At 40.2% G+C, this 23,715-nt stretch overlaps 1 protein-coding gene and 1 long non-coding RNA gene across 5 annotated transcripts in view; one reads left to right on the forward strand and one right to left on the reverse strand.

Annotated features, from left to right (window-relative positions):
* Position 1: 1 nt before the first annotated feature.
* Positions 2 to 10,104, forward strand: LOC124083490 (uncharacterized). The gene is made up of 3 exons (XR_006848756.2): positions 2 to 1,459; positions 2,326 to 2,497; positions 9,272 to 10,104. It is a non-coding gene; the product is annotated as an uncharacterized LOC124083490 (long non-coding RNA).
* Positions 6,997 to 23,715, reverse strand: part of Tiprl (TOR signaling pathway regulator) — a 21,186-nt gene continuing 4,467 nt past the window's right edge. Inside the window, exons 2-7 of one of the 4 annotated variants that reach the window (XM_046430196.2) lie at positions 21,799 to 21,978; positions 21,014 to 21,113; positions 15,070 to 15,201; positions 10,942 to 11,037; positions 9,794 to 9,856; positions 6,997 to 8,734 (exon numbers count right to left, since the gene is read on the reverse strand). In XM_046430196.2, the coding sequence (XP_046286152.1) occupies positions 8,591 to 8,734; positions 9,794 to 9,856; positions 10,942 to 11,037; positions 15,070 to 15,201; positions 21,014 to 21,113; positions 21,799 to 21,978 (715 nt within the window). In that variant the 3' untranslated portion in view covers positions 6,997 to 8,590. The remainder of the gene's footprint in view (positions 8,735 to 9,793; positions 9,857 to 10,941; positions 11,038 to 15,069; positions 15,202 to 21,013; positions 21,114 to 21,798; positions 21,979 to 23,715) is intronic. The other 3 variants (XM_058574481.1, XM_058574480.1, XM_046430197.2) reach the window with 3 other exon arrangements.

A 23,715-nucleotide genomic window follows, 5' to 3' on the forward strand; every position in this document is an offset into this window, starting at 1 on the left:
CCACCTGCTGCCCGGCGTGCCCTGCGGCCGCGCCGCCCCAGGACCTGCCCACCTGCCGCCCAGCCTAGACGCCAGCCCACCTGCCGCCTCGCCCTGGGACCTGCCCACGTGCCTTCAGCCTCGCCAGGAGCCACCTGCCGTTCGCTTCGCCCAGGAACCGGCCCACTTTCCTTCAACCCCGCCCAGACGCCTGCCCACCTGCCTTAAGCCCCGCCCAGGACCTGCCCACCTGCCTTAAGCCCCGCCCAGGACCTGCCCACCTGCTTAAGCCCCGCCCAGGAGCCTGTCCACCTGCCTTAAGCCCCGCCCAGGGACCTGCCCACCTGCCTTAAGCCCCGCCCAGGAGCCTTCCACCTGCCTTAAGCCCCGCCCAGGCGGCTGCTCCCCTCCTTCTGGCCCCGCCCAGGGACCGTCTCACCCGCCAGGGCGCCCACCTGCGTGTGCCCTGTGCCCGCCCCGCCCACCCCGTCGCGTTTCGAAGGAGGGAGGCGGCAGAAGAGCAGAGGTTAAAGTTGAACTGGCTTGGCCAAAAGCCAAGTCTGTCCAGCGCCTTGTTCCAAACCTAAAATGGCTGCCCTCCTTCGTGCAGTCTTGTGAACAAATGCTGCGGTTAACCCAGTGTGTCCCATCTTCCCAGATGTGAACACTGGAGACTAACAAATTTAATCTGTTACAAGCTTTGTGGAAATGTAAAATTTTAACAAATGATTTTAAAAAGCAACACCACTATAATTCCAGCTACAAATGCATTAAGAGGTTTGATTTGGTTAAAATTGGGGAACTGATGGAGTAGAACTTGGCTGAGAGAAGGAATCTTCAATACAAGATCATAAAACATCACATTCTATCTATGTGAAATATCCAGAATGGATAAATTCATAGACAGAAAACAGATTGGTGATTCCCAGGGGTTACAAGAGGGAAAAAGAGAAACTACTTAATGTGTCTTATTCTGTTCAGTGCTATAACAAAACACCATAAATGCGTGGGCTTATAAACAACAGAAATTTCTTTCTCATGGTTCTAGAGGCTGGAAGTCCAAGCTCAGGTTTCCAGCACATTGGTGTCTGGTTCTAGGTGTCCTTCTTCTCACTGGGTCCTCACAGCGTGGAATGGTGAAGGAATCTCTCTGGAGTCTCTTTTCATAAGGCACTAATTCTTCATAACCTAATCACCCCCACGAGTCCCACCTCCAGACATATCACAATGGGAATTACAACATTCAGTCTGCAGCACTGGACTGGACTTTGGAGTGCTGGAAATGTGTTGAACTAGACAGAGGTGGAGACAGCACAATACTGTGAGTGACCTGAATACCACTGAATTGTTCCTTGTGAAATAGTTATGCAAATTTCACCTCCATAAATTTTTAAAGAGAAGAGATGGGGAGGAGAGGAAGAGGGAAGGAAGGGAGAGAAGAAAAGGGTGGCCTGGCAGTGCCACCACCACAGCAGGCTAGGTAAGAGAACACCTCGCATGGAGCAGCCTGTGCCAGGGAAGGGTGGAGGCCCAAGAGGTCCTGGGAGAGGGAGCCATGCAGGGCAGTCACGCTTCCTCTGGCTGCCGGGCTTCTGCCCTTAATACGGGCACCCCGATGGGAGCAAGCTCCAACCCCACCACCAGTCCTGTGGGGCCTGGAGCAGTCACTCACGCGGCCACCCTGCCCTCCTCACCCACTCCTGGGAGGCCTGGACAGCCCCGCGCTCCAGACCCCGTCCTGCACAGGGTCCACCCCATCCACCTGTCTCGAAAGCTCTGTGACCCCCATGATGGCCAGATGGCTTCTCTCCTTTTAAATGAACACAAGGGCTAATTATTCTTCCAGGAATTGGGAGCTGGGCCTCGTCCCCTCTGAAGACTACAGACCCACCGCTCCCTGGAGCCCCATTCTGTAGTTCCTTGGTGGCAATTCTCTCCCAAAGGCCAGTGACACCTCCCTCACCAGGGCAAGAAAACGCTCTCCAGCGGCCCCCACTGCACAGCCCCCCTGCACCCCTGCCTGCCTGCCTGGGCTCTGCCCATCATGGGCCGCCCACATCAAACCCTGCGTGTGCAAGGGAGATCCCCTTCACTGTCACCTCCACCCTCCGTTCTTTCTCAGCCCCACTTCACTTGCTCCATGAAGGAAGACTGCAGTCCTTCCTGAATGGCCTCCCGCCTTCACCCTGCCTCCACCACAGCTTCATCATGGGCCACAGTCAGCCAGTCCCACTCCTCACTTAAAACCTTGGCTGTCACCGAAGGCTGGCCTGGAACCCTTGGAATGAGGCACCCCGTGATTTAGGCATTGTGTTTTGCTCATAATTGCTCAACTAACACTTACAGGTGGAATTTAAACACGTTAAAATTTCAAATGTATTCATGCACATATCAAGTTCAGATCTCCAGTCGTCGGTGTGCTCTGGGAGCCCAAGAGAATGGGAGTCGCAGGATTTCAGCACTGATCGTACTAGGAACCAAGAGTCCTTCTGGTGCTGCTGTATGCAGACCATCTCAGGTAAGAGCTTCAGAGGCAGAGGGTGGAAGGCTCCCGTCCTGGGGTCACACATGTCACGCATGTCTCTCCTGCTTGTCCTTTCACGGCTCAGGTTTAGGTTGCTCCTCTGCAGCTGGAAAAGCAGAGGCTATTGTCCTAATTGAGTTTTCATGAATGATGACGCGGGGTCTTGACCAGTTAAAGCACTTCCTCCGGGTCTCTGAGGCTCTCCCCTAACCTGGAATCCTCCAGAGGCTGTTGTGGAAGGCTGGCTGGTGACGATGCTGTTTGAACCAGGGCCGGGCAGTAGATGTGAAGAAACGACCCTGGTTTCTTTTCATACATGCTTAACCCCGCAGCTTCCCTCAGTGATTCATGAAATACCAACCTTTCCCCAGTCTCTCCTAGGAACACAAGTCTAGTTGTCCCAGGACAACACACTTGTCACTGAGGCCTGGACTTGCCTATAGGCCTCAGATTGTCCCACACAGGAGAGGAGCCTGGTCCATTTATACTCCCATCCACGGTGAATCTCTCTGGGGATGTTTTGCTGCAAGTTTACCACAACTTGAGAGAATGAAAGCAGGGCAATGGCCTGGTCACACTTGGCTTTTCAAAGGTCCTTCTGGTCACACTTGGCTTTTCAAAGGTCCTTCTGGGGATGGTGTGGCACAGAGGACCCCCTGGAGACATTTATGAAACCTACTTGAACTGGCACGGTAGAACAGGGCATGGAGGGAGCTGGGGCACTTGTACTCTGTGTACCGTCTTGGCCTGATTTTGGACTCAAATGCAAACACTGGCTGCTCTTGGCTCTCAAGCCTGCTGGACTGTGGACTGGAACTCACACCACCAACTCTCGGGGCTCTCAGAACTACAAACGCTACGTCATAGGCTCCCTGGGTCTCTAGTTTGCTGACTGCAGACTTCTCAGCCTCCATAACACACGAGCCAATTCCTTATAACATATGATGATAGATACTCTTCCTTAAGTAGCTCCAATTTCTGATATATCATTTTTATTTATTTATTTTTTACTCCAAGAACTTTTTAACATTTCTTATAAGGCAAGACTCCTGACAAATTCCCCCAACTTTTGTTTTTCTAAGAAAGACCATATTTCTTCTATAATTTTGAAAGCTAATTTGAAAGGACATAGAATTGTATGTTGTCATTTTTTTCTCTCAACCATAAATATTTTATTCCACTCCTTGCTTGCATGGTTTCTGAAAAAAAGATTGCAAATTTTATTTTCATGGTAGTTATCTTTTTCCTCTTTCAAGACTTTTAAAATATGGCGGGCCTGGTTGTAGTCTTTTGGCATTTATCCTGTGTGGTACTCTCTGAGCTTCTGGGAGCTGTGCTTTGAGATCTACATTTGTCTGAAGGCCCAATCCTTGTTGCTTTAATCATTTCCTGTTCCTTCCTTTCTGTGTTCTTCTGGTATTCCCATTATGCTCACGTTACACCTCCTACTGTAGAAGGCTGTCCTGCCACCTGGGATGGTCTGTGGATATTTCCCTCTCTTTTATTTTTTTCTGCTTTGGAAATCCCTGTTAACATGTCCTCATGTCAGGGACATGTTCAGGGATCTTTTTCCCAACCATGTAGTTTGTTTTCAGTTGTGATTCTCTACTCACCTGGAGGTCTCTCCAGTTCTGGGGGTAGCAATTTGCCTGTGACATCACTTTGAATCCAAGAGTGGTTGATTTTTCAGTTGGTTCGGCTTTCCCTTGTTAGCATAGAGTGGGGACTGCCAAAGTCCATACAGGCGGACACTTATTCCATTGTGTTCTTGCTTGGATAGTTCCTACCAAGAAGTCTGCTTAACTGTTTCTTTTCCTGCCTATAATGATTCTTTTTCTTCTGTCATCAAGACATTTACCACTACTTTGGTTTCAACTGTTTGACTTATGATGTGTGGGACTTGTGTGAAATTCTAGCACCTACAACTTCCTTCACCTTGGACAGTTCTTGGCCATTCTCACTTGGTATTTCTTGCCCTAGCCTGCCGGCTTCCTCGGGGACTGATTTTAAACTATTTACTTTGTCCCACAGTTCTCTGATGCTCTGTGCTGTTTCTCCACCTCTGCTCTCATCCCTCACTTTAGATAATTGTTAGGAACCTTTAAGTTTGCCAATTGTTTCTTTAGCTGTAACAAGTTGTGTGAAGGATTTTCCCTGATATAGTAGACTTGCTTGGTTTATTTTTCTAATTTCCATTTGACTCTTTTCTTATCCATTTCTCTGCTCAAGTTTCTAGTTTCTGATTTCTCACTAGATATATTAATATACATCTTAAATTCTAATAGTGCAATATCTGTTTGACCTCTGAACTGGGTTTTTATATTAAAATCCAGACATCACGTGTGTTACAGAAGGAACGATGCCAACTGTGTTTACAACTGGCAATGTGTCCCCTTCTGTCAGATCACTGGTTTGGGATCACTGATGCAGACAGGAGTTCGATGGGTTGGGACTGGACTGTTGCGCCGCAGGCTTCAAATCCCTTCAGAGGCTGACAGCTTCACCTCGTGTTTACAGCACACCTGGAGGGCAGGAAGATTGATGCCCACCACAACTTTCAAGGATCCCTGCATCCCAGAGGATCGTAATTACTCTTGGTGCTCCTCATTACCTAGGGCACAGGCTCATTCAGGGACAGAAGGTATCTTGTTGACTTTGGTGAGCCTCAGTCTTAGGCAGTCTTTGTGTCTGACCTTCAGGGGTCAACAGTCCTTTCCCATTTCCCAACAGCAGCCAAACTCTACCTTAAACCTATTGTTGGTCTTGTGTGAGATAGAATTCCATGCCCACCCCCTGGGGGCAAAACTCTGTTTACATGTGGAACCCTGGCCCTCCTCCAAGGTCCTGTTAGCTCCCCTTCCTTGCCACCCCTCCACAAATGCAACCCATTTGGCCAATACTCTTCCACCAGAAGCAATGGAGTTTTGCCTGGGGGTGGTATGGTTTGTTGTTCCTCCCCAAAGCAAACTTAGGCATTTGTATCCTTTAAGAGAAGGCGTGGGGAAGTGGGCAAGGTTTCCTTTCTACCTCAGTTACCTATCGCATGTCTGAACTACTGCCCAGGGTGTTCTGGTCCCCTGGTCTGCTCCAATCTTTCCTATGAGCACCAGGCCAAGGTCCTTGGGAAAGAACTGTGAGGGTGTATGAAGTCTCTTCAACTGAGCCTTCAGCTCCTCCTAACTGATACGCCAATCCACACAGTCTTTAGAATGAATTGAATTTTTTGCTGTGTTCTTACCTGCTTCCACAGTGGCCACTCTTTTTCTTGTTATTCTCCCTACAGTTTGAGTCCTCTCTCCTTGGAGGACACAGCACTCTTTGGAATTTGGCTTGGTCGTGTGGTCTGTTTGATTTGCTCAAGGAAAGGTGGTTTTGTAGATCACCCAGCTTTGTCTCCTTAGGTCAATAATAACAGTATCTTGAGGCTTTCTAACACTTCTTCAGAAGCAGAATCCCAATCACCTACACTAAAGTTGATTTTATATTATTAAGTCAGTTAATGTTTGTTTTCTATCATTGTACCTACTGAGATTTGTAATTATTTTTGTCTCCACCAGTAGACTTTACTTCCATGAAAACAAAAGGATTGGGTCCAGGATTCCCATGCAGATGGTCAAGTACCTTTTAAGATGGCTTAGCACTAGCATTTGGCCTACAAGCGTCCTCACATACACTTTCAATCACATCTAAATTATCTATAATACCCAAGTAATTCATCATGCCTGTAGCTGTTAAGCTGTACTGCCCAGAGAATGACGACAAGAAAAAGGTCTGAACAGGTGCCAGGCACAGAGGCACTCACCTGTAATCTCAGCAGCCCAGCAGGCTGAGATAGGAGCATGAGTTCAAAGTCAGCCTCAGCAACTCAGCAAGGCCCCAAGCAACTTAGTGAGACCCCGTCTCAAAATGAAAAATGAAAAAAGTTGGAGATGTGGCTCAGTGGTGAAGTGCCCTGGGTTAAAGGTCTAGCACCAAAAATAAAAGTCTGTACATGTTCAGTGCGATCTAATATTTTTTCAAATATTTCTGATCCATGGTTCATGGTTACTTGAAGCCACATACGGAACCCAGGGAGAGCTAACAACATTGAATCTTTTCATTACTGTAATTCCTTATATCTGGAATCATATGGGCACACAGTACTCAAAACTAAAACGGAATGACACATATGATAGGCATTCCTCTTTCAAAAACAGAGAACAGAGAACTAATGCACAGAAAACACTAGCTAATCAAAATATCCACAGAAATACTGGGGAACAGAGAGGCAAAGAGGTATGAAAACCTCAAGGAAAACTACTGGTTTATGTTCTGAACTACCTGTTTGGTTTTCATTTATCATCTGCACGGAGAATTTGCCTGCCATGCTGACCAAGTTCAAAACATGCGGAACAAATGAGAAAGCTATACCCTAAACACCAAACTCAAATGGAGAAAGCTTCTTCCATTAAGCTCTAAAAAAAGCTGAAAGAAATTAAACATCAAAACACAGATCAGTAATTCCTTATTGTTTATTCTCCTCTTACAAAAAGACACTTGGAACAAATAAATATAAAATGGTATATATCATATTTATCAATGGCCAAATACACATTTTCTTGTTATCCCCCACAGGAATAAACTAATGAAATTTTTCAGAAGCACACTTACCCTTCTTTAAGGAAAAAAAGTCAATTCTTTTAATTCTCCATAATTTTTAACAATGGATTCTCAAAATAAGTAATCTAAATCTACTCAGGGACAAGACATCTATATCAAAAAGTTAAAAAAAAATACACATGTGTACACACTCACACAATGAGTGAAATGATGTTGCCCAGAAACTATAACTAATGAATATTATTAAAAGTTTTTCATTTCTTATGAGTCTTTTGTGTTTAGATCTGCACAGTGTATAAAACAAAGCTGGGTGCAATGTACGTATATATGTACATACTTTCCCATCCTAAAAGAAAGCATTAAATACAGGTATATTTAGTATACACAGAACACAAAATTCTGATTTCCTATACCTTGGAGGTAATGCAGAAGGCAGACACATACCAAAACTACATGTGACCAATTTACCCTGACTGGCTCACAATAATGTACAAAATTTGAGCAATGATTAATAACCAAGTGTATTTTTTCAGTAAACCTTATCTTCAGGCCAATACTTGAAGAGTTGAGCTTTGCTAATGCTTTCAATTAAAGATTCTTATTTAACGGTTTTTCCATCAAGTGGAAATATGCACAACAGTTATTTCAAGAACAAAGGGGGTGATTTTTCCCTGTCCTTTAAAAAATCATTTGTAAAAATCCATTTCAAGTAATCCCTTAGTTGATGCTTACATAATTTTCTACTTTATGAAAACAATCTAGAAAGGCAGAAAATAATATAAAATGTTTAAAGGGTCATCATCAAAATAAACAAATGGATTTTAAATTTATTTTTATATAGCTCCTGAACTAGCTAGGTCCCCAAGCTGAAAAGCACCTAGAGATAGCTCTGACACCCTAGGTTCAAGTCTCCACGTACATAACAGCTTCAGTTCTCCAAAACACTAGGGGGATGGATTTCAGTTCCATGTCTAAAACTTTCTTTAAACTCAAAGGTAATTCAAAAGAAACTGGTATATATAATAGGGGGTAGATACATTTGAAAATTTTTGTGGGTGAGGATCATTAAACTGTGGCAAGTCACAACTCCATAAGTGCAAATAAACATTGGAAAGCCCAAAGCCAAAGCCAGTACATGAACATGCACAATCCAGGATTCAATGACCAAGTAACCTCTTCATGGCAGAAGTCAGTGTTTCATGATGGCTGCAGATTATGTCCCCACTCTGAAGTCCCACTCTGTGATAATTCATAAATCCAAACTTAACTCCAGAATGTGTAAATCTGAAGTGTGAATTTGGAGAGACAGTACAAACAGCGGTTGAGTGGACCTGCCTGCAACAATTTTTATTTTTAACTTTTTTTCCTTTAAGGCTACAGAAGATCTGCACATAAACAAGGCAATTAATTCTCATAATAAAAATACCCCCTTACAAATAGCCAAAGTGTTCAGTCAGATTCCATGGTGAGTATATGCTGTAGTACATTCTATTCCACAGGTGTACATTCTTGTGAGTCTGCAGGGTTAGGATCCATTCTTTCTGGAAATACCAGCTTCTCACAAACCGCCTCCTTTATTGGTAAATACTGTGATATTTCATTAGGTTCCGTGAACAGGGAAGGTGGGACATGCTAGGAAATACATAAATCACATTAGTATACACTCAGTGCATTGTCACTTTTTGAAAATGTTCTGGCTCAAATATTCTCAAAGTATGTCAATTTCAAAATCAGGTGCAACATATGCATATAAGAAATATTATTAAGTACTACTAAAAATAATCATTCAACTCTCTTATTGAATGCAAAGACCACAGAATTAGATAATTTATAAAGCTCCCATAAATGTCATAAGAATTTAATACAACTTAATTCAATCCCCTATTCTTGTTACTTTGGTAACTTAAAGCATTAGTCTTTAGTTACAGCCCATTATGTTGTCTAGAACACAATCTGGGCAACTTTTCTAACCCAGTATTCAAAATACCCAGACAGAAATAAGTACTCACAGCAAAAAAGAATACCAAAGTTTGTAGAAAAGTATTACTTTTTAAGCAATTCATTATAAATCCCTAAGTACTGAGGAAGCTCTTCCCAAGTCCCCAAAGAGCAAAAACTATAGGAAAATTATACCAAAGTATGTCACAGTAAAGAATTATCACATTTTAGGAAGAAAAAAGGAGACTGTGGAAAGGAATTCTCAAGTAGCAGGTACACAAGGAAAGTACACCTAATTGATGCCAGTTGGAGCTCCACCACCAGCTATATGGCTCAGATGAAGTCACACCCCTGGATCTCAGTTTCTCCAGAATAAAATGTGAAAATTAGACTGAATGATGGCCTATATCTAACAAATCCAAATGTTCTTGTATTTGAGGCAAGTTCAGAAATGATATGCTCCAGGGGATGGAGGGGGGAAGTACTGGGGAGCGATACTGGCCAAATTATATCATTATCTTGTGTGCATGTACAAATATGTAACAATAAATCCCATCATTATGAACAACTATTATGCACCAATAAAAAATGTAGGAAAAAAAATGCTATGCTCCAGTAAGTAGGATTTATCCTATGGAGCTCTATGAATGAATGGACAATCTACAGATGTAAATTTAATGAATGGGCATGGTTACGAAGATACCATACTTAAAACAAAATTCAATTTCTAAAAACTGAAATTTAAATACTTACCATTAAATTAGCAATTTTGCTCTCTCGTGATGTGTATTCTCGTAACATGTAGGTCTTGTCTGCCTATGTTTAAAATGTTTAAAGTTGCAATAAATTTATTTGCATTGATTTACATATTTCCAATCCCTGTAAGTCACAGCAATGCTAGATACACATATGTAAACAAATTTAATATTACCAGGTGAAAGAAACACAAGCAGAGGTGTCCTTTGAAAAAATACAGGTATGTGTATAAATAAGATATGCAAGAGATTTTAATTAAGTTAAAACAATATTCTTAAGATTTAGATTTCACTCTCTGTGGAGGAGAAAAATACAGTATGTCTCTGCTTTAAAAAAAAAATCCTAAGTAAATGATTTAGGAAAACACCACTGGGTTCAAATTCCAGTTCTGCTGCCTCCTAACTCTGGAACTTGGGGGCACTGCTTGACTCTTCTTTGCCTTGGGCACCTCGCCTATAGAATGGGTGGTAATAGCGTTGATTCCCAGTGCCTGTGATAAGATATAAAGGTACAGCACTGTGGCTGCCATGACTAATACCAGCGGTCTATTCTCTAACTCCTCCTCTCCATAATCATAAACCCAAAGTTAAAAGTTCATTCAGAAAGAAAAGGCTGAGATGAAGCTACTGAAAGAGTTTTCTTGATAGTTTAAGCCCTCCCAACACTTTTTTTTTTAAATGCATGCTAACAGTTACTTTAGACAGAACATAAGTTTTCAAACTTTAGAATAGCTATCGATGTAATTAAGTAATACGGATTTCAGGAGGCCATCTGATTGGTATTTCTAACGTCAGGACATTATATGAACAATATGTACTATATACAAAGGAAAAAGTTGAAGGGAAGTTTTCTTAAACATAGATTAAGTGCATACAATGTGTAATAAGAATTGTAAGGCATTCCGCTGTCATGTATTTAAAAAAATACAGTATCTTTAGAAAACATTTTCAGTCACCAAAACTTCTGAAAAAAGATGTGATGTTTTGATAACAATGTGTAGCCAACAGTGAATCTGAGACAAACCCAAAAGTCAGAAATATGTCATCTAACAGAAAGAATTATTTAATTTCCAATTCCCAGAGTGAAAGTGGAACATTAACAGGCCCCATATCAACTGGCACGTTCATTAAAATGAGAACAGGTACCTCATGGTAAAGCCTCGTGTCGTTCATTCTGATAAGCACCCCATCAATCCTCAGGAAAAACCGCAACAGCAGAAAAAAGCTAGAAGGCATTACTCTCTGGGGGCAAAAAGGAACATCAATATTTTAATGAAAATAATATTTTATTACTTTGCTAAAAGAAACAAAAATGAAGGCCTTGGAAGAAAGCTAAATTAGCAATAAGAATACTCCTTAATTACAATGGGGTTATGTCCCAATAAACCATTTCAGTTGAAAAAACGTAAGTCAACAATGCATTGAACAGGGCTGGGGTTGTGGCTCAGTGCTAGAGCGCTCACCTAGCACATGTGAGGTCCTGGGTTTGATCCTCAGCACCACATGGAAACAAATAAATTAAAAAATGCACTGAACAGGGCCAGGGTTGTGGCTCAGTGATAGGGCACTTGCCTAAAATGTGTAAAGCCCTGGGTTTGATCCCCAGCACCACATAAAAATAAACAAATAAAATAAAGGTATTGTGTCCATCTACATGTAAAAAAAAAATGCACTGAACACACCCAGCCTGCCAACATGGTAGCTGAACAACATGCAGCAAGCAGCAGTATCAGCTGTTTACCCTGCTGACCACACAGTTGAGTGGTAGCTGAGGCTCCATGCCCAGCATCAGGAGTGCCCTACCACATACTGCTAGCCTGGGAAAAGGCCAAAATTCAGAATTCCAAGTACAATTTTTACTGAATGCACCTCACTCTTATACCACCACGAAGCCCCCCTCACCAAAAAAAAAAAAAAAAGAAAATCACAAGTGGAACCACTGTTAAATCAGGAAATGGAACTGTCTGTATATAAAAAATCTCTAAACTAGAGAGGCTCTTTGTCCTGGTTGCAACTGGCCTCAAAACCCTGTGCAAACTACCCAATGTCATGGTTTCAATTTCCTACAGTAGAATAATGTTTTTCTAGGTCAAAAGAAACTGAGATACAAAAGATTTATTTCCAAGTAATGTGAAAATTACAATGTTCACTTTAAAAAATGGTAACACTGATAGTAAATATCAAACACCAGTAAAACCAAAAATGAACGAACAACGTGGATTCTTGCTGCTACTCACTTGTATTCACTTTACACACAATAAAGAGACCTTGAACGGCATGTTCTAGCTCAATGAACTCAACTAAGCACCATTCATATTGCCAAATATCTGGTTTATCAGAATGATATAACATGTTCTTAACAGTTTTCGTTTGTGGCACATCTACAAACTCCCAAGCTTTCCAAATCTAATTCCCAAAGAAAGAAGCCCATAATCAGTTGAGAGTAAGAAGATGTGTCTTGGTGGCAGAGGGGGGGGCAGTAGAAGGGGTGGAAGGCATTGCATCATTTAAAAAGAATACGCTTGACCATTTGCTAAGTAAATATTTACTGTCTACTAAGTGCCAAGTTTCTTACTACAGGTGGTCTTAGATTTATATCAATGAAAAGATAAAAATCCCAAAGCTCAAAAAGTTTACCAAGCAGGAAAGTGGTCAAAAAGATAAAATGACGTAATTGCTGCTATGATAAAGGTAAGCACAAGAATCAATAAGCAGAGAAGGAAGAATTTAAGTCTACTCAAAAAGTCAAAGAAGGTAACTCTCGAGCTGCCCGTGAAAAGAATTCCAGACAGGAAATAGCATGTTCAGACAGTTTTGAGGCATGAAACAGATACACTCAAGAGAACTACCTCTAATTCCATAAGCAAATGGCTACCTTAATGAAGAAGTAACAGGACGACCCAGTAATGGCAGAGGCATAACTACCTCTGGTCACCAGCCACGGGTCAAGCTCCTTCCTGCCTTCGGGCCTTCACACGCCCTGTTCCCTTATTCTGGCTAAGGTTTGCCTGCCCTTTAGTTCTTGTATAAATAAATACCTCTTCCCAGAGAGAGGCTTTTCTTACCACTGCACATCTAGGTTCCCCTTGCTATCCTCTTCTATGGGACAGCACTAGAAATCAATAGGGTTGAGCCTGTGTTCACTGATGGTTTTACCTCTTAATGCCCACCTCTTGCCACTTGACTGGAGGCTCCACTACAGAGGGAATCTGCTTCCTTCATCACTGCATCTCACTGCTTAGAAAAGTACTCAGCACATAGCAGGTGCTCACTAAATTTGCCAAGTGAGAGAGAGGGTGGATGATATGTGGAGAAGGCTCTGAGTCACAAAGCATCTTCCTGTGAGCACCCACACATGCTAAAATCTTCCCCATATAAAAAAAATCACTCATTCACACACATAGGGCTGCAAAACTAATATTCTCTATTTCCCATGCCTTTGTCTCTTCTCCTGTAATTCTGTTTTTTATATTTGCTCTACATTTATACTTTAGCTCCACTGCTACATTTTTCATTTACTGCCTAGTCATGTAACTTAAATTGTTCTTGCCAAAGTGAACAATATTCTAATTGCTAAAACCAATATACAAACCTTTTAGTCTAATGGACGCCATCCTAATCTAAGCTTACAAGCCCTCTCTATAACATGACACTGACCTCAATGCTCTCCTTCTCGAAAAGATCTACTTTCTCAGCATCCCAATGTCCTGCCTACATCCGTATTTATCAATCTAGTCTGCTTCTGTAAAAGGGAACTTCACTGTCCACACCTCGCTGCCCCTAAGCCAGATACTACGGCATTTATTTTATTTAGAACAGATGTGTTACATTGTTAGGGAAAAAAACAAACCAGAAAGAGCACTAGTATAATAAAGTCCTTCCAGGCATTCTCAAAAATGCAATCCTGTCACCTAACTTAACACAAGTTACATTCAGAAGGAAGAAAGAACACTTGAGGATGACGTTACTCCTCAATTTGAGACTTACTATTCACTCTGGTACACACTTTCATCCTCAAAATACACATGTTCCTCCGACACGCGTAGATACACCCACCACTTGGACACAAACACACATGCAAACCACAGCCAACACTGCTAATTCAGTGGGTGGGTAGACAAGTGGAAGGGGACATGACTAGATGAGTTGGTGGTAAATAAATCTAAATGAAAAGGAACAAATTGATCACATTTCCTATATAAACGAACATGGAACAAGGACACTCACCTTTCTGTATAAATAATATGTACCAATAAAAACATAAAAAAGAAAATTTGGAGTTACAAGTGAGCAAGGGAGTGAGGTGCTACAAAACAACTACCTAATACTAGAATAATGATATATATTAGATGGTACAAAGAAAATCTTGCAGCTAATTAGTCTCACAGTCTTAGATAAACAAATCTTTTAGGGGCCTAGTTTATAAAATATGCAGGCTGAACTTAATGAGCCTCTAAAAATTCATTTCAGTTGCAAAATTCTATGATTCCACAGGAAAAAACCTGACTTTAAAACAAATATATTGTTCCTTTTGTATTACTGCTTTCATTGTTTATTATTGCTCAAATCCCAGTACCCATAGCATTGTGCTCCAGAATAATGCCTGATGCTGAGGTATCTCTCTCTGAGAGACTCCTGATCATGCTTATATAACCATGAGGTTTGAAATAAAAGTACTTATTACAGGGATATGAAAAAGGCATACTGGACTTTGCCTAAGGGAATTGTGAAAGTCCATACAGAGGCAGCAGTATTGTAGCTGGGACTTAAAGGCTAAGAAATTTAGTAAAAAGTTTCAGTTAAATTTTTTTTTGGAATGTATTAGAAACCCAATTATAATCCAGTAGTAAATAAATATGAATAACTGCTAGTGGCCTATTTATTACTTCTTTAAAGCATGCTTCACCAATAACATTATTAATGGGAGTTGTATGTGCTCCACTGATAGAATTTACAAGTCACTTTTCTTCTCTACGTCTATGCTAAAAAATGAGACGGGAGTTTAAGGATGCTCTGGTATCCTAACACATGGGCCATCCACCTTGCTGTCTGCAAAATGGGAAAAGTAAGCTATTGTTTTCATTCAGGTTAAGTAATAGGCAAATGAAATACAAAGTACAGGCAAGTATTTTAAAAAAATGCTTTGCTGAAGTAAAGTCTTAACAATATACTGAGATTTTTTTTTTTAATAATGTATAACAGATTGCATTTCTGCCCAATAGCAAGAATGGAATAAAAATGTCAATTTAACAAAAATCACAACACACTACTCACAATTTTCACACTCAGGCTTGAAACACCATGATCATGAAGTTCATCCTCAAACAGGAGAACTTCTTCAAAAAATTTAATCTGTTCTCTGGCTTTCAATTTCTCTGTATCTATATGATCTGTTGTAGGTACAACCTGGAAGAAAAAAATTAAACACATTAAAAAAATTTTAAAGAGCTACAAAGTCACAAGAAAGTCGTTTTTCCTCCCAGCCTCTCCTACATGGCCAGAGTGTACAGTTCTGATGTGGGTGTCATCAGTACACCTCAAAGAATGGGTGTGCCTTGTCTTGGAAAAACTGAAGACACTAACTACATTCAGTATTCCAGCTTCAAAAGTCAAAAAGTCAAAAGTCCCCACCCTTCATACAAGTCAGATGAAAATCAAGTGTTATAATACGACTAAGAAAATTAACCAATTAAAAACTGGTAAATGTGATGAACTACAACTAACAAAGAAATTTGAACTATTAACTATCACAGAAGTTTTGAGCTATGAAAGCAGGCTTATAAATATTTTTTTGGAATTTAAAAATATTTTCCCATTAAAATGTTCTATCTTTAATTCCCAGCCTAATTTCTCAAAACCTACAAAGAAAGGTGCTCTGAATAATGAGATAAACAAGAACTTTAGAGAAACCCTGAGGGTAAATCCTGGACCACACAGGACTTTGAACAATACTGGCAATCTTTTCAATATACTATTTTGTAGTTCATACACACACACACACACACACACACACGCACACGCACACATTTTCTCTCTCTCTCTGTCCAACAAAAGCATTAATAATCCCAATGCATACTGTTATCAGGAGCTCACTAAACCCAGTGTCTCATAATAGTAGCACCAAAATTATTTGGCATTTGTCATTCCTCTCTTTCTTTTTTCAACTTTTTTTGCGGGGGGACACAGGGAGTGATACTGGGGATTGAACCCAGGGTACTTGACCACTGAGCTACATCCCCAGCCCTTTGTTTGAGGCAAGGTCTCACTAGGTTGCCTAGGTTGGCCTGGAACTTGGAAATTCTCCTGTCTCAGCCTCCCAAGTTGATGGGATCACTGGCATGATGGGATCACTACTATACCCATTTCCACCATAAAATGTTCAGTTTATCTGTTATTGACATGGTTTATCATAAACATAAAAATGATTGTCCAAACTATAGGTATTCAGTAAATGGCAGCTATTATTTTGCTCTATTAACAGTCATGGTAAGGTCATTTCCTTAACTACGAACAAAATCAGAAAAAGAGTAATTTGACATAACTGTATAGGAATTAGAAGAAAACTATAAAGGATGTTCAAGAGACTACATAGATTTAGGGGAGGGGGAAATCCAAGGGAGTACTAAAAAGTATAAGAAAAAAAAAGTTTCAGTAAGTAACACATGAGGGGATGAGGCTGTGGCTCAGTGGCAGAGTGCTTGCCTCGCATGTGTGAGGCCCTGGGTTCGATCCTCAGAACCACATAAAAATAAACAAATAAAATAAAAGTACTGTGTTCAACTACACTAATATATATATATATATATATAGATAGATAGATAGATAGATAGATAGATAGATAGATAGATAAAATAAGTAACACATGATTCCCAAGAGAGGAAAAAAATATCCACAGTTCTTCTGTGTTCACCTACAGCTGACCCTTTACCCCCCTGCAGTTTTGCAATTGTTCCTCTTGGTTTAACTTGTTTTCATGACACACTGACAATCTTAAATAATTTTTAAATAATTTCACTTACTGAAATTGATAGCTAAGAAATACATGTGTATACTAATCTGCGCAGTGTGTATATACACACATCTATAAATATGTCTATATGTAACTACTGTACCCACATTTAGCCAAACATGAGTTCTTACTGATGTCTCCGACTCTAATCCATTATATCGGATCACTCCAGCTTCTCCCCCTTGCTGGACTACACACTCCTGCTCCAACCATGATAACCCGACTTCCCTCATTTGCCATCCTCTTACTTGACAATGCACAGGCGTAACAGCACCAGCACTGCTAACCCACGCCTCTACAGTTCTTGTCCATGGAGGTGTGGGTTAGCAGTATATCAGCGAGCTTCAGAATCACATGCAGTTTCTTTTGCCTTTATTCTTACAAACTTTATTCCTTTCCAATGTTTACATCAGCATATTTCCCCATAAATTTATTTTTAAAAGCTCAACATATTAAAGATAACATAAAATGGCCCAAAAGCATGTGAAACGATGATCAATATCACTGACCATTAGAGAAATAAAAATCAAAACCAGAGATCATCTCAAACACATTAGAATGTCTACTATCAAAAAAAAAAGAAAAGAAAAAGCATTGGCAAAGATGTGGAAAAATTGGATTTGTGCACTTGTACACTGTCGGTGGAAACGTAAAATGGTACAGCCACTGTGGAAAACAGTACAGTGGTTTCCTCAAAAACTTAAAAACAAAATTACCACATGACCCAGCAATACAACTTCTGTTTATTTATCTAAAAATACTAATAGCAGACTTTCAAGGAGATATTTGCACATTCATGTTCACAACAGCACTATTCACAAGAGCAGCCAGACGCCCATCAACAGATGAATGGAGGAACAAAACGTGCAGTAAAATGCCATTCAGTCTTAGAAAAGGAGGCAACACTACTTCATGCTACAACACGGACAAACCTTGAGGGCATCACGCGAAGTGATGTATGAATTCACTCACATAAACACACTCACAGAAACAAAAGCAAAGTGGAGGCTGCCAGGGTCTGGGGTGGGAGTTAGGGAACTGTTTTCCAATGGATGCAGCATTTTGGTCTCCCAAGATGAGAACACTCTGGAGCTTGGTCACACAACAATGTTAATATGCTTAATACTTCTGAACTATACACTTAGAAAAGATGGTAAATTTTATGGCCAAGATAGTAAATCACAGTGAACAAACTGGACAAGTGTTTCAGAGTGCTTTAAAAAACTTTTTAACACACGGACACTACACATATGTTTTATCACAAAAAGGCAGTACAACTAGGAGTGGCATTAACAGAAAAGAAGACAGCCACCTATGACTAGGCTACCACATGCCAAGTACAGTCCTGAACATCTGCCCCATGTTTTCATCACATTCTCATACTATAATCTCAGATGCCTAAGGTGACCTGGCTAAAAAATGGCAGGACTAGAACTGTATCCACACAGGTCAGCAGAACTCTGTGAGGGGCTCTCTTTTCTTACATCATGACCCAAGAGCGAGAAAACACTAAAACACACACACACAGCCTCCAGCAAATAAGAAGCAAGGATTTTACAGCAAAAGAAAGGCTCCATTCTAATTCCTCATTTTTTATATTCCTACTGTCCATATGAGATACACATTTGCCTATACAGACATATACTTCCTGTATATAGTAGGGCCTTTGAGGAAGGACTGAAGAATTTCAGAATTTAAAATCCCAACCAATATTAGAGGTTAAAAAAAAACAAACAGCCCTTAGGTTCCTCTGGAAGTTATCTTGTACATGACAGATGTGCCTACACAAGCTACAACACAGTGTTATATTACCATTGTGTGTTACTGGCAGTTCATCATGAAGACAGACACGCTTTGAGATCCTAAAGCCATTTCTTCACCTACAAAATAAGGCTAACAATACCTACCCTGCAAGGTTATTGTGAGAATTAAACAACAAAACCTTAATAATTTTGCCTGGAAAATAGTCATTTTGTTTTTGTGTGTTGCTTTGTATTGTTTTTTTTAACATTTATTTTTTAGTTGTAGGTGGACACAATACCTTTATTTTATTTTTATATAGTGTTGAGGATCCAACCCAGTGCCTCACGCGTGTAGGTGACCATTCTACCACTGAGCCACAATCCCAGCCCCCTTGTATTGTTTCTTAAAGGCAATAAAGGGAACACCTTCATCAACTCTAAATCATAAAGCAAGAGTAAATATTTAGACAATACATCTTTTACTCTTGGTATTTCAATAGTATTAACCTAGGTTCCTCTTGATATTTGGGACATGACGTTACCACAGGGAAACAGCTGCCATCTTGCTGTGGAGCAGTCCTGCACTCCACTCTTCACATGTATAACCTTATTTACAACCTCACAACTGGAACTGTCCTCAGTTCACCAAAGTGAGAGACAAGGTTTTACAAGATTAAGTTGCTTTTCCGGTGGGCTGGGGTATAGCTCAGTTGGCACATGGCTTGCCCATGTGAGGTCCTGAGTTCAATCCCCACCACACACACACACACACACACACACACACACACACACAAATTGTTTTTCCAAGACGGTAAATAGTACTGATTTGAACCCTGGTCTGTGTTCTGCCAAAGTTTGAGTTCATTACTGTCAGGGTAAGCAATCACATTGACATTCACATTCACCAGCAACACCTTAGAATAACTCACATTATAAGCTGAAGTGTCGATAAGAGAGTACTGAACAGTTTTCACCTCCTATTACTTTCAGTCTTCATTTCTGTTGCCATGGTTCTTGCTCCCGATGCTAACATCCATGACTAGTGCCTCTTCATAGCCTCCAGGAGGCTTTTCCTAAGTCAGCCCACAAAGTTAGTCTTCCTCATTATTTCATGAGGTTAAAGTAAGTTCCTATTTCCTCACTCCTAGCCATAAAATATCAAATGACCCAAGCTTTCTGCAAACTTTTTCATCAGAAGAGAGGAGGGGAAATACTAATCTATGCAGTTCTGTCGGGGACTGGAATAAGCTTGTTCTCTCATTAGATATAAAGGAGCAATTTCTCTTAGCTGTACTGAACCCAATTCCTAGGATCAGTTCCTGGCACACAGAAAGAGCACAAGAAATAGCTGCTGAATGAATGAATGAAGCATGTCATCTCAAAAGTTATGTTTTGATCCTTGAAGCACCAAGAAATAGTTAAAGCTTGGAATGTTACAGAGGCAGAAACTAATGTCAAGAATTAAGTTCCTGCTATGAACTTCTATCTTCTTGAGACTAAAAATCTCTGCAGAGACCCAGAGTCCATATACAACCCTACCTTCTTAACATTTCTGCCTAAGCACCAAAATGGGATATAGTCTCCAATAACTTCTAATGAAAATAGTTTACAATGAAATATTTTTGGGTTTTAAAATGATCTAACATTTAAAGACACACAATCTAAGTCAAATTGTTTCATTTCAGTCATACTGCAAGATTTTAAAATATAGCTTAAGTCCCAATAAGATCTACCAGTTCCACATTCCATTTACCATGAAGTCTCTTTTCTTCAGCAGAGCTTACAGACATGCAACGTAACACTGATATAAAGCTTTAGAATGTATTGAGGACATTCCCATGAATTATTTTATATGAAAACTCTGCTGGGTAGTTAGATATTTGTCTACCCAATTTGCTGATAAAACAGAGACTTGGATAGATTAAGAAGAGTGCTCAAATTTATACCAGCTTCCTATACAGGGCAGGCAGGACACAAAATGAAGTTGTCTGACCAGTGTTCCATTTGTCTATGTATCTGTTCATGTGTAAAAATCTAAGCTACTAGCAAGTTCTGTCTAAATCATCTTCTTGGTCATGATAACATTAACACTAAGGCAGTTACCATTCTACCAACCACACTTTCAAGAATAAATACTGTTCCACTACTCAGGCATTGTCTCATTATTTCAGGCCAGGTACGCTGGCAGGAGAATCACTAGAGCCCAAGTTCAAGGCCAGCCTGCGTAACATATGGAGACCTCATATAAAAATAATAATAATAATAATGTTCAATTATGTCCTTCTTTTCTTTTCAATAAGCAAAATCCCCTCACATTAGGTTCTAAATCCTGCCACAACCAAAACAAGAAGAATGAAAGTAGTGCCAAAAACAAAAACAAAAACACAAAAAGACCCAAACCATTAGTGGAAAGTTCTAATGCTGAGACTGTCCAAGACAATTAATGACTTATAAAAGCAAAATTTACCTTTAATTTAAGAGATTCTCCAAGTAACGTTCCTTTATAATCTGTCGTATAGGTCCAATCATAGGGCTTAATAACCTCTTTGGAGTGTTCGCCCTCCGTCCTCATATACCAAAATGAAAAGGGTCAGATTTAGTGATGCAGAATATAGACTATCTGTATTCATAATCACACCAAATTACACTCAATGAATACGAAAAATCCTACTAAATACATACACTTGTCATAATTCACTAGTATAAGATCTTTCTTACCCTATTCCTGCACATTTACTGTTATTTAACTTGTCATGTGCTAGTGTCATCTTTCCTAGTGGTTTGTACACTGCCTGAGGACATAATTTAAAGGCTTACACTTCTTTGTATCCTCCAAGGTACCTAGTACATAATTGGCATAAAGTAAATAACTGCTAATTTGATTATCAAAAAAATACATTTTTTTCCCTTACTTTTAACACTACACAAATAATCAATGCAAATTACAAGTAAACATCTGTCTTTAAAAACAAAAACATTAAAGGACAATGTACTTACTGCCTCTTGACTACGGAACACTCAAAAGTCTGAAAAAGTAAATCCTATATAGAACAGCTCAATTGTATTTCAATTTAACCCAACAAATATTCAAGCAGTAGGTAATTAACCTTCATTTTATGGCTGAGAAAAATGAATTCTAGAATAATCCAAATATAAACTTTAATAATAACACTAGCCCTTCAGTCTAATAAAACACAAACATAAATAAAAAGAATATCTTTGTTTTTAACCCATAAATGCCTGGAGTCTCACCTGCTTTCCTGCCACTCTTCGGCACAGGCCACTTTAAGCATTCCTTGGTAGTTGTTTACACATCTTAATGCATCTGTAGCATTGAACTCGATCCCAAAGCCAGAGCAGTGCTGGATTCTTAAGACATTGTCTCCAAACATCATTTCAGGGAGAGAAGGCATGTGCAATTCATCTGCTAACCTACACAGAACCAAAAGTCAGGTGAAAGGATCTCATGTCACAGGTGGCACTTGTGTTTCCTTTTCAACACAACATAATTCTTCCTACAAAACTGAATTAGTTCAACAGCATGATTAATAAACATGACATATTTGTAAAAATCTATACAACGCTTTCATTATCTAATCTTTATGGCAGTAGGTAGTAGATCAACAAATACAAGAATATGTAGCATGATGTCAGCTAGTGACAAGTGATACAAAAAAACAAAGCAAGGTCACTGGGTAGGAGACATTATTTAGTAGCAGGATCAAACATGCTTCTGAGTAGTGAGATCTGAATGTCAAATGCAATAGTTTAAGTGGCTAACTCAAGATTAGGAGAAGGAGTAAATGGGAATACCAGGCCTCTTTCCAACACACTAGACTGCTTTCTATGTGCTGGGGCCTCACTGGGCAGTCTCATTAGAAAAGACAGCCCCATCCGACATTCTACCAAGCTGACCACAAATCAGTAAGCCACAGGTGTTCTTGCTGGTCTGAACACTGTTGGGGTTTTTGTCTCTGTTTATTTGTTTTTAATATTTGGAACAGTTGCAAACAAAAACAAAGCAATTTTAAATATGGATTTCTGGTTAGGAAAAAAAAAAAAAAACAGGGCCTAACACATCTACATATTACATGGCTTCAACAGGCTGGAGAAGTGGCCCCCCTTTAAGTGGGGCATGGCCTTTCCAGGTCACCAGTCCCTGTGGCCCCTTAGAAAGCTGAGTTTTAATCCTTGCTGCAAAGGGAATGTTTTGTTTTCTTTTGTTGGTGCCGGTAATTAAACCCAGGGCCTCCAGCTATATCCTCAGCCCCTGCAGTCTTTAAGTGGCAGCCAGGTACTCAGAAAAGGTAGCTGTACACGGAGGTCACCATATTTTATGATCAGATCACCTTAGTTACAACCTGGACTTTCAATTCAGGGAGGAAAGTCCAACACCTTTACCAAAAGCAATTACCACCGGGTTGGCCAGAACTCCTGACTCTTAGCCTGAGAACTCTGTCCAGAGTTTACTCTAAATAAAATAATGACCAATTAACTCACTCTGATGCTCTTTTCAGAAATCTGAAGGACAGTCAAATGAAGCCCATGCCAAGTGAGATGGCAAAAGCCATGAGGCAGAGAAAAGGGAAGAGAAAATCTGCTAAGCAACAGGAAGGGAAATGAGGAGAGTGAAGAAAAGACAGAAATAACAGTAACAAGACAGTGGAGCGTTTACAGTTGTGGGGCACAAAAAGTGCCCCAGTTTCAGAGGTTATTCCTGTACTTAATCATTTCCTCATGGAGTATTAAACTCTCACTACTTCAGCAACCTAGGTCTCCACTTCTTGCAATGGCAAAGCATAAAAAAACACAGAGGTTCCATGCAAGTACATTTTCCAGTTACTTTATGTGTCAAATTTATTGATTTTGGGAACTTTTCAAAATGGTTTATAGGCTTCAATTTTTTTAAGAATATAAAACTATTTATTGACCACTGTTCAACACTATTTACAATGAAGTAATCCATATATAGTCGGATAACATTATTATTGGTTTTCCTGGCTTGTGCTGAACCAGTACCACAAACACGGGGGGGGGGGGGGGGGGGGGAGAATAGAGAGAGAACACACCCTTGAAAGGAACAAACTGGGATAACTTAAATACATGCAAGTCAATAGCTTAAATTACAAAGGCATGTTCACTCCTTCATGCCAGCAGGTCCTACACTGA

This window comes from Marmota monax, unplaced genomic scaffold (genome assembly GCF_021218885.2).
Source record: "Marmota monax isolate L192 unplaced genomic scaffold, Marmota_monax_Labrador192_F-V1.1 WCK01_AAM20220418_F8-fsc00055, whole genome shotgun sequence".
Lineage (NCBI taxonomy): Eukaryota > Metazoa > Chordata > Mammalia > Rodentia > Sciuridae > Marmota > Marmota monax.